General features: G+C 51.6%; 1 protein-coding gene across 1 annotated transcript; it reads left to right on the top strand.

Annotated features, from left to right (window-relative positions):
- Positions 1–949: 949 nt before the first annotated feature.
- On the top strand, positions 950–10,645 carry Znf683 (zinc finger protein 683). The gene is given in 7 exon segments (XM_042688409.1): positions 950–1,020; positions 1,856–1,993; positions 3,361–3,445; positions 4,937–5,628; positions 9,003–9,131; positions 10,343–10,484; positions 10,487–10,645. Coding segments are annotated over 6 exon segments (1,293 nt in total). The 5' UTR covers positions 950–1,020; positions 1,856–1,906; the 3' UTR covers position 10,645.
- The last annotated feature ends 4,508 nt before the right edge of the window (positions 10,646–15,153 follow it).

The raw sequence follows: 15,153 nt of genomic DNA, 5'->3' as shown, positions 1-15,153 counted from the left end.
AGGTTAGTGCTCTACTATTTAAGCCATTTCTCCTGGAAAGTCTCAGACCTTCCTTCCCCCAGTTGGCTTCAAACCATAATCCTCAGATCCCAGTCTCCTGAGTAGCAAGGATCAAAGGCATAAACTATAGGTGCCTGACTCTGCTTGTTCTTTTTTTTTGGCCAGTCCTCAGGGCCTGGGCACTATTGCTGAGCTTTTGCTCAAAGCTAACACTCTACCACTTGAGCCACAGTACCACAGTGGGGCCTAAACTCTGGGCCTGGGCACTGTCCCTCAGCTCTTCAGCTCAAGGCGAGCTCTCTACCCCTTAAGCCACAGCGCCACTTCTGGCTTTGTCTGGTTATATGGTACTGAGGAATTGAACCCAGGGCCTCATGCATGCAAGGCAAGCACTCTACCACTGAGCCACCTTCCCAGTCCCTCCAGCGTTTTCTATTTATGTGGTACTGAGGAATCAAACTCAGGGCTTCATGCATGCTAGGCAAGCACTCTACCACTGAACCACATTCCCAGCCCTCTGCCTGTTCTTATTCCTGCTGACAACCCTCTCTGCCTCTTCTGTCACCATGTTGCTCTTGCCTGTCACCATCACTGCTGTTATTTCCTGCTTCTGTCTCCGTTATCACTCATCCCCACAAAGACCCCTCAACTTCAGCCTTGGAACCCTACTCTGTCCCTTTCCTGCTCAGAGAACCAACATTACCCCCCCCCCCTCCCCGACACACATGCACACACCCTGAAATGCTAGTTCCCAAACCAGCAATTGTCCCATGGAGTTACGGGGGAGGGAATGGCTGGGGGAGGGCTCCCCCAATCGGATCTCACAAGCCCCCCAGGCCTGCCTGCCCCCCTTCCTATTTAAGGGAACTTTCAAATGTAACACCTTCTTGTTATCTTTCACACTGACTGGGGCCTCAGCTCCACACACCTGCCTGTCTGCCCACTTTCCTTCCTCCCTCAGCTAGAGAAGGCTGCTGTGCAGCCAGGGAAGAGCTCAGCACAGGCCACCTTCAGACCAAGGTAGGGTTGGGGAGTGAGGGTTTTGGTGGACTGAGCCCATGAAGTGAAGGTTTTAGGATATCTGGGGGTCAATGGGGTGGTAAAAACAGAAGAAGAAGGGGATGGTGATTTGGGGCATTTGACCACTTGAGATGGTTCCCGTGCTGGGTGGCCTCAGATGAAGATGGCAGAGATGCAGGGTGCTGACCAGCTGAGCACTGGGGCAGAGCGTCTTCCTGTCAGGCTGTTCAGGGGACTCTCAGCTCTCGCTCCTTCCCAGGCTTCCTTACTGGTGAGAATGGAACCTGGGTCCGTCTGGGTTTGGCCCTGAAGTTTCTTTCTTCTTTTCTTTTTCTTTTTTGTCAGTTGAAAGGCTTGAACTCAGAGCCTGGATGCTGTGTCTGAGCTCTTTTGCTCAAGGCTAGGGCTCTACTACTTTGAGCCACAGTACCACTTCTGGTTTTTCAGTGGTTAATTGGAGATAAGAGGCTCATAGGGAATTTTCTGCCTAGGCTGGCTTCCAACTGTGATCCTCAGATTGTAGCCTCCTGGGTAGCGAGGATTACAGGTGGGTGCCACTGATGCCTGGCCTGAAGTTTCTTTAGCTACCCAAAAAAGCCATCTGGGTGAGCTTAGATGGTGTGGATCCTCCTCATGGAAAGGATGGCTTCTCAATTCTTTATAGCCCTGAAGAATCTGGAATGTTTCTCAGAGCTTCCATGAGGACCTTCTGGTGCTCTTAGGCCACCTCTCCTCCTACTTACCTCTGATTGGTCAGTCTCCACTTAGTCCCCTTCCTGAATCTGGCAGGACTAGATCATTGTCCTTTCACAGTAACCAACCCTATGTTTTTCAGATAGGGAAACTGAGGCCAACCGGGAAAGTGACCTGCTCGTGGCCACACAGCATGTTAGTAGGAAAGCAAGTCCAAGAACCCCAGCTCTTCCCTGGAGGATCTTCACAGCTCACCTTGACGCATACATCTTCTCAGCAAGTAATGGGGAATAAAGGGAAAACCACCTATTCAACTGGGTTGTTGCCATGAGGGATTCCTGTTCCCCAGCCTAGACTTCCAGCTCTATGGGGGACCAGGTAGGGTGGGGTCCAGCCTTCTCTTTGAGAGTAGTCTGCACATGGAAGGAGGTGGTGTTAGGAGGAGTAAGCTAGGCCCCCATCTCTGTGGCTCAGAACGTTGCCTACCACAGGTACATCATGGGGATATGCCTTGAAAGATGCTGTCTCTGTGCCCCAGGGGCAGACTCTCTTGTAAACTCCAGAGAGAGAGGTTACAGAGCATCAGAGACTCATGCTTGTAATCCTAGCTATTCAGGGGGCTGAGATATGAGGATCCTAGTTCAAGGCCATTCAGGCAAGAAAAGTAGGAAACTCTTATCTCCAATTCATCACCAAAGAGCCAGAAGTAGAGCTGTGGCTCAAGTAGTAGAGTGTCAGCTTTGAGCAGAAAAAGCCAAGTGAGAACTTGAGGGCCCAAATTTAAGACCCAGTATTGGTCATGCAGAAGACTTGGCTGGTATGATCACAGCATTAGGCTTTAAGTGAGAAGCTGGCATCCTGTGGGGTTGACAGACTTGGGTGTAGATTCCCCCCAAGTTTACTTTATATCTGTTCAAAATACAACACACTAAGCCAGGCACTGGTGGCTCATGCCTATAATCCTATCTGCTCAGGATAAGATCCTGCTGAGGATCAAGGTTCAAAGCCAGCCTGAGCAGTAAAATCTATAAGACTCTTATTTCCATCTAAGCACCAAAAAGTAGGAAGGGGAGTTGCGACTTAAGTGGTAGAACACCAGGCTTGAGTGAAAAAGATAAGGGAAAGGCCCTGAGTTCAAGCCTCAGTATTGGCACATGTACACACACACACACACACACACACACACACACACACACACACACACAACCACCCAGTAGGTGGTCTGAGATATATGCTGAGGACCAGGATCAGGAGTAGACCAGGGTGATCAGGCGTGGGGCTGAGAGAAGAAACAAGGTAAGTTCTAGTGTGTGTGTGTGTGTGTGTGTGTGTGTGTGTGTGTGTGTGTGTGTGTGTGTGTGTTGGGGGAATGCAGCCCCAGAGTGAGGGAGAACAAAATAAACCTTGGATGAGGGAAGGGAAGCCATGTGAGTGACAGACATAGTGACAGAGTGTGTGGTCATGTCTTAGCTTCTCCCCTTTGGAAACCAAACTAGGGGTGGGACCATTTAAGAGACCCACATGTTCCAGTTCCTAAGCACTTTGACCTGCTCTCCAGGTCTTCTCTGCCTGTAGACCACTTCCAGACACAGTGGATGCTCATGGCCCATCCTGTGCCAGGTCTGACCTGCTGACCTATATCCCCAGGTCCTGGATCCAATCCTGTGCTCTCTGAAGCCAGCACCACTGGGTGCAACCCAGAAGGATCTTCCAGAGGATGCCTCAGGCATGAGTAAGCCCAGGGCATGGGGCTGGATGTGTTCAATGGGCAGAGGGTTGGAAGGGCACAGTTAAGGTTCCAGAGTGGAGGAAGTGACTCAGTATCTCTAGTGAGGACAGAGTTCAAGGCTCACCTTATTTCTGCTTTGACTTTAAGTTCTGGCTTGAGGATGCTGGGGCCTTTCAAGGGGGTGATAGTGGCTTTCTGGCAAATGGGAACCAGAGCAAATATAGCCAGTCATTCAAGATGGAGATAAGCTTTGGCTAGAATGTTTGGGCTGGAAGAATCTAAGAGCAATGGACTGAGAGTCAGGGAACTGGACTTAGAGTCATGGTTCTGTCCTCTCTGTTTAATGGTTTGGGGCACATCCCCGAGGCCTGTTCCTTCATCGGCAATGTGTGCTTGTGGAACATGCATAATGGTGCATGCCTAATATCCCAGTTACTCGGGAGGCAAAGGCAAGAGATCCCAAGGCTGGTCCTGGCAAAAGCTCAGAATCCAGTCTAAAAGCCAAACTAAGAGCAAAAAGGGCTGGGGACATGGCTGAAGTGGGAAGGCACTTATTTCCCTAAGCAATCATGGGGCCCTGAGTTCAAATTCAAATACTATTTTTAAAAAAGCTGGGTGCTTGTAATCCTAACTATTTAGGAAGCTGAGATCTGAGGATTGTGGTTCAAAGGGAGCCCAGGCGTGAAAGTCTGTGAGACTCTTATCTTCAATTAATCATAGCAAAAAGCTGGAAGTAGTGATGTGGCTCAAGCGGTAGAGTGCTAGCCTTGAGCAAAATAAGCTCAGGGACAATGCTCAGGCCCTGAGTTCAAGCCCCAGCACTGGCAAAAAAAAAAAAAAAAGAATGAGCTAGATGATGAGTTTAATCCCCAGCAATGCAAAAACAAGAGAAGAAAAAAAAAATACTAAAAAGAAAAATACCAGGGCTGGGAATGTGGCTTAGTGGTTGAGTGCTTGCCTAGCATGCATGAAGCCCTACGTTCAATTCCTTAGTACCATATAAACAGAAAAAGCCAGAAGTGGTGCTATGAATCAAGTTGTAGAGTGCTAGCCTTGAGCAAAAGAAGCTCAGGGACAGAGCCCAGGCCCTGAGTTCAAGCTCCAGGACTGGCCAAAAAAAAAAAAATCTTTGGTGTGTGTGTGTGTGTGTGTGTGTGTGTGTGCGCGCGCACACGTGTGTGTGTGTGTGTGCGCGCGCGCACACGTGCGTGTGTGCCAGTGCTGAAGCTTGAACTCATGTTCTAGGTGTTGTCTCTGAGCTGTTTTGCTCAAGGTTAGTGCTCTACCACTTGAGTCACAGCTCTTCTTCTGGCTTTTTCGCTGATTATTTGGAGTCTCATGGACTTTTCTGCCCTGGCTGGCTTCAGAGGGCAATGCTCAGATCTCAGCCTTCTGAGCCACTAGTGCCTTAAGGCTCAGTGGGGCAATTTTGTAGGGGAGATGGACTTTCACCTCAGGCTGTGGCGGCCAAACTGTTTTCCTTTTCCTGCTCAGTGTACCAGCTGCCAGCGCGGCATGCCAGCCCCAGCGATAATGACAAACGCACAGCCAAGCACTCTCCGAGCAGGGACAAGATGGAGAGCCAGGAGGAAAAAGCAAGCCACGGAGCCCCCTGCCCCTCCTTCCCTCCTCACAACAACCGCTCCCCAGCCCCCAGGCTGAAAAGAGGGGCCCCTAGCCCTTTGGCTTTCTGTTCCTGCCCCCCTCCAACCCCTATCCCCAAGGAGCTCCCATTTTACCTCCATCATTTCTATCCCGAGTACCCACTTCTCTTGTCCCCACCATACCTGCCCATCCGCGGGCCTCTATCTGCTGTCCAACATCCCTACATCTTCCTGGTGCCCCAAGACACCCCCTACCCCACCACAGCTGCACTCAGCTTGCTGATGACAACCAATGAGCTGGGGCATCACAGTGCCCTGGGGGAAACTCTGCTTCTCTACCCAGGGGCCTTCCAAGCCTCTGGCCAGGCCCCGCCCTCACAGGCTGGGTATCTAGGCTTCAGAGCTTTCCCTACCAACCCAGGGCTGGCACAAGCTGGCCTGGTGGCTGCAGGAAAGCAAGCCCCACCACCTGCCCGGGCCGGCACCACAGCCCTTCCTTACCCACTGAAGAAAAAGAATGGCAAAATCCTGTACGAGTGCAATGTGTGTAGCAAGAGCTTCGGACAGCTCTCCAACCTCAAGGTACCTGCCTCTCTGCTGTCCCCCTTAGCCCTCCCGTGGTTCCTCTTAACGCTTACCTTGTGTCTAGAATCAAGTCCGGAATGCTTGAAGTCATTCCCGGGCAGCCTCTAGGGCCAAGCGACCTTGAAGTTCAGCTGGGTAAAGATGCAGGATAAAATGGTCCTGGGCCCAGTGGGAGGGCTTACACCCATTGTCCCAGCATTCAGAAGGCTAAGGCAGCAGGATAGCATATGTTCAAGAGATGGAGGTCAGTCTGGGTAACAGAGTAAATCCTTCATCTCAAAAATAAATAGCTAAGCCGGGCGCTGGTGGCTCACGCCTGTAATCCTAGCTACTCAGGAGGCTGAGATCTGAGGATTGTGGTTCAAAGCCAGCCCGGGCAGGAGAGACCGTGAGACTCCTATCTCCAATAAACCACCAGAAAACCGGAAGTGGCGCTATAGCTCAAGTGGTAGAGCGCTCGCCTTGAGCTGAAGAGCTGAGGGACAGCGCCCAGGCCCAGAGTTCAAGCCCCACGACCGACAAAAAAAATAAAAATAAAAATAAATAAATAGCTAAGTGAGTGTGGATGGCTCACGTCTGTAATCCTAGCTTCTCAGGAAACAGAGATCTGGGGGCTGGGAAGGTGGCTCAGTGGTAGAGCGCTTGCCTTGCATGCATGAGGCCCTGGGTTCGATTCCCCAGCACCACATAAGCAAAAATTAAAAAAATAAAAAAGTAAAAAAAAAAAAAAAGAGAAACAGAGATCTGAGGATTATGGTGCAAAATCACACACACACACACACACACACACACACACAGAGTCAGTAGGAGAGCTGTGGCTCCAGTGGTAGGCCCCCAAGCCCTAAAACATGCACTAAATGAATAAATAAATAGAAGAGGAAAAAAGCTGGCCACTAAAATTCTGTCTGTCCTAGAATGCTGTCTATGAGGAAATCATCTCATTTAAGTTAACAATGGGGAAACAGAGGCTCTTAATGGCCAGGTTTTGTTTTTGTTTTTTTTTGGGTCCGGTCGTGGGCCCTGAACTCTGGGCCTGGGCGCTGTCCCTCAGCTCTTCAGCTCAAGGCTAGCGCTCTACCACTTAAGCCACAGCGCCACTTCCAGCTTTTTTCTTTTTTCTTATATGGTGCTGAGGAATCGAACCCAGGGCCTCATGCATGCAAGGCAAGCGCTCTGCCACTGAGCCACCTTCCCAGCCCTGGCCAGGGTTTTTACAAGGTGGTTGTGACTTAACCATCACTAAATGTTTAGCACAAAGCCCTTCTCTTTTCTTTTCTTTTTTTTTTGGTCGTGGGGCTTGAACTCTGGGCCTGGGTGCTGTCTCTCAGCTCTTCAGCTCAAGGCGAGTGCTCTACCACTTGAGCCACAGTGTCACTTCAGGTTTTCTGGTGGTTTATTGGAGATAAGAGTCTCATGGAAGTTGGGCGCCGGTGGCTCACGCCTGTAATCCTAGCTAGTCAGGAGTCTGAGATTTGAGGATTGAGGTTCAAAGCCAGTTGGGCAGGAAAGTCCATGAGACTCTTATCGCCAATAAACCACTAGAAAACCCGAAGTGGCCCTGTGGCTCAAGTGGTAGAGCGCTCGCCTTGAGCTCAAGAGTGCAGGGATAGCACCGAAGCCCAGAATTCAAGCCCCACGACTGACAAAAAGAAAAAGAGTCTCATGGACTTTTCTGCTCAGGCTAGCTTTGAATCTTGATCCTCAGATCTCAGCCTCCTAAGTAGCTATGATTACAGGCATAAGTCACTGGCGCCCTGCTAAGGCCCCTTTTCTGGGCACCTTCCTTTCTGGATTCCCAGCCAAATACTACCTCCTCTTCCTTTCCTTCTTCTCCTTCCCCTTCCCCCTCCCCTCCCTTCTTCCTCCTCCTCCTTCCTCTTCTTCATGGGGCTTGAACTCAAGGGCTAGGCTGTGTCCCTGAGCTTTTTTGCTCAAGAGTAGCATTCTACCATTTTGAGTCACAATGCCATTTCTGCTTTTCTGGTTATTAATTGGAGATAAGAGTCTCACAGATTTTCCTGCCCAGGCTGGCTTTTAACCATGATCCTCAGATCTCAGCTTCCTGAGTAGTTAGGATTACAGGCATAAGCCATTGGTGCCTGGCTTTTTACTGTTTTTGAAGGGCAGATTGTGAGCTAGTTATATTTTGGTGAGTACTAGACACAGACTGAAAACCAACCTTTGTCAAGTGGGGTCCCGCAAATCAGCCCAGAAGTAAGGTAGTATTGTTGGTATCATCCAGCAGGGGGAGCTCATGGCCGTGCCACTTGGTATTAGCAAGGCTCAGAAGTTAGGCGCTACTTGCTAAAGGTGAGAACAAGTTATAGTTACTGATGTGCAGGAGTTCTTGAACTTTAACAGATGTTACACCACCTGACAGTCAATAAGCTGCAAATTCCCAGGCTCCAGCCCTTGAATTGTGACTTGGGGGAGTCCTAGAGTGAGGCCTCTGCATTTTTTTTCTTGTTAGTTGTGGGGTTTGAACTCTGGGCCTGGGCGCTGTCCCTCAGCTCTTGTCCTCAAGGCTAGCACTATACCACTTTGAGCCACAGCTCCACTTCTGGTTTTCTGGTGGTTAATTGGAGGTAAGAGTCTCAGGAGGGCTGGGAAGGTGGCTCAATGGTAGAGTGTTTGCCTTGCATGCATGAAGCCCTGGGTTTGATTCCTCAGCACCACATAAGCAGAAAAAGCAAAAAGTGGAGCTATGGCTTAAGTGGTAGAGTGCTAGCCTTGAGCTGAAGAGCTGAGGGACTGTGCCCAGACCCCGAATTCAGGCCCTGTGACCGACCAAAAAAAAAAAGAGTCTCAGGACTTTCTGGACTGGCTTTGAACCACAATCCTCAGATCTCAGCCTCTTGAGTAGCTAGGATTACAGTCATGAGCCACTGGTGCTCAGCTGGCTGCTCCATTTCTAACATGCTCCTACACCGATACCAATGCTGCTGACTATGGGTCATACTATACTGGGGTACCCCCTTTTTTTTTTGGGTCCGGTCGTGGGGCTTGAACTCTGGGCCTGGGTGCTGTCCCTCAGCTCTTCAGCTCAAGGCTAGCACTCTACCACTTGAGCCACAGCACTACTTCCGGCTTTTTTCTTTTTGCTTATGTGGTGCTGAGGAATTGCAAGGCAAGCACTTTACCACTGAGCCACCTTCCCAGCCCTGGAGTACCCCTTGCCTGACCTCCTTGCCCCTCCTAGCTTCTAGCAGAAAGAGTGTGAGCATTCTGGGGGTGATAGTTGGGCCTCGAGGGAGGTGTTAGGAGAGAGGCCAGGAGACTAAGGGGCTTAGATTTCAGCAGAGATTTGGAGAAAACCCTAGGCCCTGCCAGGGGCTCTGGGCAGCTGGCAGCATGTCTCTCCCCTGGCTCAGGTCCACCTGCGCGTGCACAGCGGGGAGCGTCCATTCCAGTGTGCCCTGTGTCAGAAGAGCTTCACCCAGCTGGCTCACTTGCAGAAGCACCACTTGGTGCACACTGGGGAGCGGCCCCACCAATGCCTGGTGAGACCTCCCCCATTCCCTGCACACCTGCAGCCTGAGGACTTCTAGTTCCCTGGAGTTATACCACCTGAGCCTCCAGTCCAATCCTCTTGAGCAAGTAGAGATGGACACAGAGGATAGAGAATAGTAGGGGAAAGTGTGTGTGTGAGAGAGGCGGGGGCGGGGGAATGACCTTCCCTTCCATTTTGGGATGAATGATACTGGAGGAAGGAATAGATTCGTGACTATGAACAGAAAAGAATGAACTTGAGGATCCCAAGGAATATATACCCATTACTGACTGGCTTTTCAGGGTTCTCACAGGAGTTAAGAATGCAGCATATGCAAAGAACCTAAGTAGGAAAACCATTAGATCAGTAGAGACCTCCTTCTTGGAGCTTGACCTCATTTCTCAGGAGGTCAGAGAGCAGGGATTCTCTCTATTTACAGGGGCAGAAATTAGAGCAGTGTAGTGGTTCTGTGTAGGCTACAGAATCAGAAGACTTGTGTGCAAATCCCAGCCTCTCCTCCAACTTGGTGTGTGACCTTTGACTAGTAGCATTACCCTCTGGCCTCAGCTTTTTCTCCATAATATAGAAATTGTTCTGATACCAAGTCATACTGCCCCAAGACCTCGTGGGGAAGACTATGTGGTCCCCACCCCCAGAAAATGCTGATTACACCCACTGATGCTGCAGCTTCAGAAGTAAAGGTTCTGTATGATGATCCCATTCAGTCTTTCCTAACCATGAGGCTAGGAGTTAACAGTCATATGTTTTCAGTAAGGCTCAGAGAGAAGTGACTTGTTTTGGTCAGTCTTGGGGCTGAAACTCAGGGCTTGGGCACTGACTCTGAGCTTCTTTTGCTCAAGGATGGCACTCTACCACTTGAGCTACAGTGCTACTTCCAGTTTTTTCTATGGATGTGGTACTGAGAAATGAAACTCAGGGCTTCATGCATGCTAGGCAAACACTCTACCTCTAAGCCACATTCCCCAGCCCTGAGAAGTGATTTCTATAAGGATACACAGAGTAAATGAAGGACATTAACCTGAATCTGCTTGGCTCCTATGGGCCACATACTGTGATCCCAGGCAGAAATTACTAGGAAGAGCTTCCAGGCATGCATTTGACAGGGAATTGTATAGAGGAATGTGTTCAAGACACAGAGGGAGTGAGAGATGCTGAGCCAGCCCAGAGGGTAGAGTTGATACGAGTGTCCATTCTAATCAGATGTGCCACAAGCGATTCAGCAGCTCCAGCAACCTCAAGACCCACCTGTGCCTGCACTCGAGGACCCAGCGTTTCCAGGGCAGCTTCTGCCCACGTCGCTTTACCCAGCATAATCAGCTGATGGTGCACCATCAGCCGCATGCCTAGCGCGGCTAGCACAAACCCACCTGTCCCTGGAGTCTCTCGCCCAGTGGGACCAGGGAGCACTAGATCTTGTGGTAGCACCATCAGAGCAGCAGCTGGGCTGGCATGTGGACAAGGTCCAGATGTCCTCTGTGTCTCAGGGAAAACAGCTAGCCTGAGCACTCGAGTCAGTGTCTTCTCAGGACTCCCTTGGGGAGAAGGGGTGAAGAGAAAGTAAAGGTTTTCCCCACTGCTGAGTTGGGATGTTCTGAGTCTCTGGGCAATTGATGATCCTTACACCTCACCTGGATGCAGGTCTGGGGAAAAGGCCTGGAAGAGTCTGTGTGTCAGATGGGAGCCTGCAGTCATCTATCCCAGGCTGGATTTGGGTTCTTCTTCTGTATATGACCTATCTGGGACAGAGCTGTCCATCTGGTCTCCCCAGTGGACAGTCCTTCCAGGACTCTGCCATGTGCAGACTGTGCTGCCCAGGACAAGACACTTGGTCCATTCCCCTCCTCTCCCCTTTCCTCTTTCCTTCTCCCTCTGTGCCCCATCTTCCTTCCTTCCTCCCTCCCCCCTCCCTCCCTACCTCTCTGCTTCCCTCCCTCCTTCCTCCCTTCCTCCCTCCTTTCCTTTCCTTCCCTCTCTTTGTTTTCTGTTTTTTTTTTTTTTTTTTCCAGTCCTGGGGATTGAACTCAAGGCCTAGACACTATCCCTGAGCTTGTTTTTGCTCCAGGCTAGCACTCTACCACTTGAGCCACAGCGCAACTTCTGGCTTTTTCTCTTTATGTGGTACTGAGGAATTGAACCTGGGGCTTCATGAATACTAGGCAAGCACTCTACCACTAAGCCACATTCCCAGCCCTTTCTCTTTCTTTTCTTTTTGTCTGTTGTGGGGCCTGAACTCGGGGCCTGGGCACTCTTCCCCTAGCTCTTCAGCTCAAGGCTAGTGCTCAACCACTTGAGCCACAGCGCCACTTCACTTCTGGCTTTTTCTGCTTACATGGTGCTGAGGAATCGAACCCAGGGCCTCATGCATGCAAAGTAAGCACTCTACCACTGAGTCCCTTCCCCTTCCCCTACCTCTCCCCTCCCCTCCCCTTTCCTTCCTGCTGGTACTGCTCTGGTACTGCGGCTTGCTCTCAGGGCCTTGTCCCTCAGCTACTTCTGGTAAAGGCTGGAGCAACAGCTCCACCTCTGATGGCTGCGTCCCTGCATCCCAGGAGATGCCCTCAAATGCTCAAGGCATGCAGTGCTCCCAGCCTCAGTGGGAAGGGCTCTGCCTGGGAGGCAGGAGGCCAGGATGATTTTCAGCAGAGCGGCTGGGCTGGGTGCGTGAGGCCGCCTTCCGGCAGGGGGCGCCCGCCGCGCCTCTGCGGGTTTCGGAGCGGCCCCTCCATCTCGGCGCGGAACGACATTCCCGCTCTGTTTAAAGTGGCTCCAGGACATAGAACCCTCGCACTGAGCCCAGCACGGTCGGGCAATGACAGGTGGGCTTGGGTCCCACCAGCAACGAGGGCCGGCTTCCGAGCCCACCCTGGTCACCGCGTTACCGCGCTCGGGCTGTGAACCTAACAGGTCGGCCCCGCCCAGCCATCGAGACCACGCCCACCACCACGTCCCCGCCCCCGTAGCGAAGGCCCCGCCCCTTGCGCTCGGGCTCCCTCCGCTCAGCCCCGCCTCCCAGCCACACCCCCAAATCCAAACTCTGGGCAGCTTCGAGGTGGCGCTCACCCGTCAGCCTCTGGCTCGTTTCCGAGGCTTGAGGAAGCTGTGCGGACCAGACAGAGAGCAAAGGGGATCAAGCGGGGAGCTGGGCGCCTGACTCTGACCGAGAGTCCTGGGCCAGATGTCCAGGGTGGGGGCGGACCCCAGGGGAGACACCGTGTGCCGCGGGGCCTTGACCCCGCCCACAGCCGCGGGCGGGCGGCTGTTTGCACTGGGGAGGGCGGGCCGGAGGAGGTGCTTCTCCACCTGGGCAGCGGATCCGGGTGGCCCGTCGCCAACAAGTGTCCCTCAGTCCGAGCCCCAGGCCTGGGTCTCGCCTCGCCATGACTAAGCGGCGCAGGGGCCTGGGGGCCCGCCTGGCCCGACTCCTGGCTGGACTTGGGGTCCGGAAGGAGCGCAGGGGAATGGAGACCTCAGAGGTGGCCAGATCCCGGGATAGGTGAGGGGGGAATGAGAAAGGCCGGTGGGCTGCCCAGAGTGTAGGTGTGTGTGTGTGTGTGTGTGTGTGTGTTAGAATATAATGTGTTTAAATCAGCGTGTATGGGTACCTCTGAGCAACAACACATGTGGTTCAGTGTGAGATCTGTGAACTGTGGAAACTCCCTATGCTCTTTTAAGACCTTAATTAAAAAAAATAATAATAATTTCCTAAGTCATGCCAGCAGCCTGTGGACAGTGTCCTCCCCAGAGCCAGTTTAAAGGCAGATGGGGTAGTTCCTCCTTTGGCTGTGGACTTTGATTCTGACATCACAGGTCAATGTCCCTTTGGTCTTCACATCCGTTTGTCATGAGTGACAGGTTCCGGACTTGTCTTGGATTGTGCTGTCTTTGCTCTTAGAAGCCGTGCTGAGATGCCTCCCTGTCATCTGCACCTACAGAAAAGCTGTAGACTGCAATAACAATAAAGCTTTATTTGCCACTTGCTTCGTGGTTACCTGGATTATTTCATGTAATCTTCATGGCAGCCCGATGGAGCATGTATTTCCAATGATTCACATCCGGAAATGGAGGTTCCGAGAGGTGAAGTCACCTGCCTGGAGTCACACAGTTGGAGGTGGTGGAGCTGGGGTACACATTTCCACAGTTTTACTCCACAGCTCACATCCTGAAACTGTTGTTTGGAAAATGGCCAGACTTCAAGCTGGAAGGCTCAGGCTTCTAACCCCAGGTTCTCCTCTCTGGGTGACCTTCAGCAAGTTGCTTCACCCGTCTGAGTTTATCCGGGGTAGCTGATATCTGATTGGAAGGAAAGAAACTTCTCTGTGGATGTCTGAGCCCAATGGCCAGGAGTGGGATAGTAAGAATCTGAGAGGGCCCCAGTAGCTCTCAGTCCCTATACAGGCAACGAATGTGGGTGTACTGTCAAGTGTGGGGTGTTTGTATGTCTACACTGTTACCAGGCAATTTGTTCTGATCTTATCATGACACAGCTGTCCTCAGCCTGCTGCCCCCAGGAGAGATGAGGGTGTGGTAGGGGAATGAGGGGAGGGCTTTATACTACTCTCTCACCCTAAAAAGGGGAGGGCCTAGCCACTCCATGCCCTAGGGTGCCCACTCCCTGCCAGGGCCCTGCCCACCATCATCTGATAGACACACCCTCTGCCTTTACCCTGTCTGGCAGCAACCTGCCCTATAGGCCCAGCTGCCCTTCTCCCTCTCTCAACTCAGAGAGCCCCGGGCTTGGGGTACAGGTGAGGCAGGAGTAAGCAGAACAGGGGAGAGGCTGCAGGGCCTGCGTGATGACACTTACCAGCTGTGGGAATGGGACCCCTAACCAAGGCACAAGCCTCTGATTCCTGCTGTGCCCAGGGAGGGGACCTGAGGCAAGGCACTCACTGCCTTTGTGTTGTCCCTACTAGTGCAGTGGTGCCCAACCAATCATTGGAATGTGACAGTCGATCCTAACACTAGCTATGTGACTCTGAGCAAGTCACTTTGCTTTTCTGGGACTCAGTTTTCTTATCTGGAAAATTGGGGACACTATATCCATCTGCTATGATTGTTATGAATCTTAAAATCCAGGTAGATGCCAGGAACCAGTGACTCACACCTATAATCCTCTCTATTTAGGAAGCTGAGATCTGAGGATTGTGGTTCAAAGCCAGTCCAGGTAGAAAAGTCCATGAGATTCTTTTTTTTTTTTTCGGTCAGTCGTGGGGCTTGAACTCTGGGCCTGGCACTGTCCTTGAGCTCTTCAGCTCAAGGTAAGTGTTCTACCACTTGAGCCACAGCGCCACTTACGGTTTTCTGGTGGTTAATTGGAGATAAGAGTCTCGTGGATGTTGCTGCCTCGGCTGGCTTTGAACCGAGATCCTCAGATCTCAGCCTCCTGAGCTGCTAGTATTACAGTCATGAGCCAATGGTGCCCAGCTCAGTTCATGAGATTCTTTTTTTTTTTTTTTTGTCGGTCATGGGGCTTGAACTCTGGGCCTGGGCACTGTCCCTCAGCTCTTCAGCTCAAGGCGAGCGCTCTACCACTTGAGCTACAGCGCCACTTCCGGTTTTCTGGTGGTTTATTGGAGATAGGAGTCTCACGGTCTCTCCTGCCCGGGCTGGCTTTGAACCGCGATCCTCAGATCTCAGCCTCCTAAGTAGCTAGGATTACAGGCGTGAGCCACCAGCGCCTGGCTAGTTCATGAGATTCTTATCTCCAATTAATCACCAAGAAGACAGAAATAGAGCTGTGGCTCAAGTGGTAGAATGCCAACATTGAGTGAAAAAACTAAGGAATAGTGCTCAGGCCATGAGTTCAAGTCCCAGTACTGGCACATTAGCAAACACACACACACACACACACACACACACACACACACACACTCATACACACAAAAATACAGGTAGGTACAAAGTATGGTGCTGGGCTGGGAAGGTGGCTTAGTGGTAGAGTGCTTGTATCACATGCATGAGGCCCTGGGTTTGATTCCTCAATACCACATAAACAGAAAAGGCCAGAAGTG

Source organism: Dipodomys spectabilis, unplaced genomic scaffold (assembly GCF_019054845.1).
Source record: "Dipodomys spectabilis isolate Male_0828 unplaced genomic scaffold, ASM1905484v1 ptg000118l, whole genome shotgun sequence".
Classification (NCBI taxonomy): Eukaryota; Metazoa; Chordata; class Mammalia; order Rodentia; family Heteromyidae; genus Dipodomys; species Dipodomys spectabilis.
The sequence above is the reverse complement of the archived record's forward strand: the minus strand, read 5'-3'. Positions and strand labels throughout refer to the sequence as shown.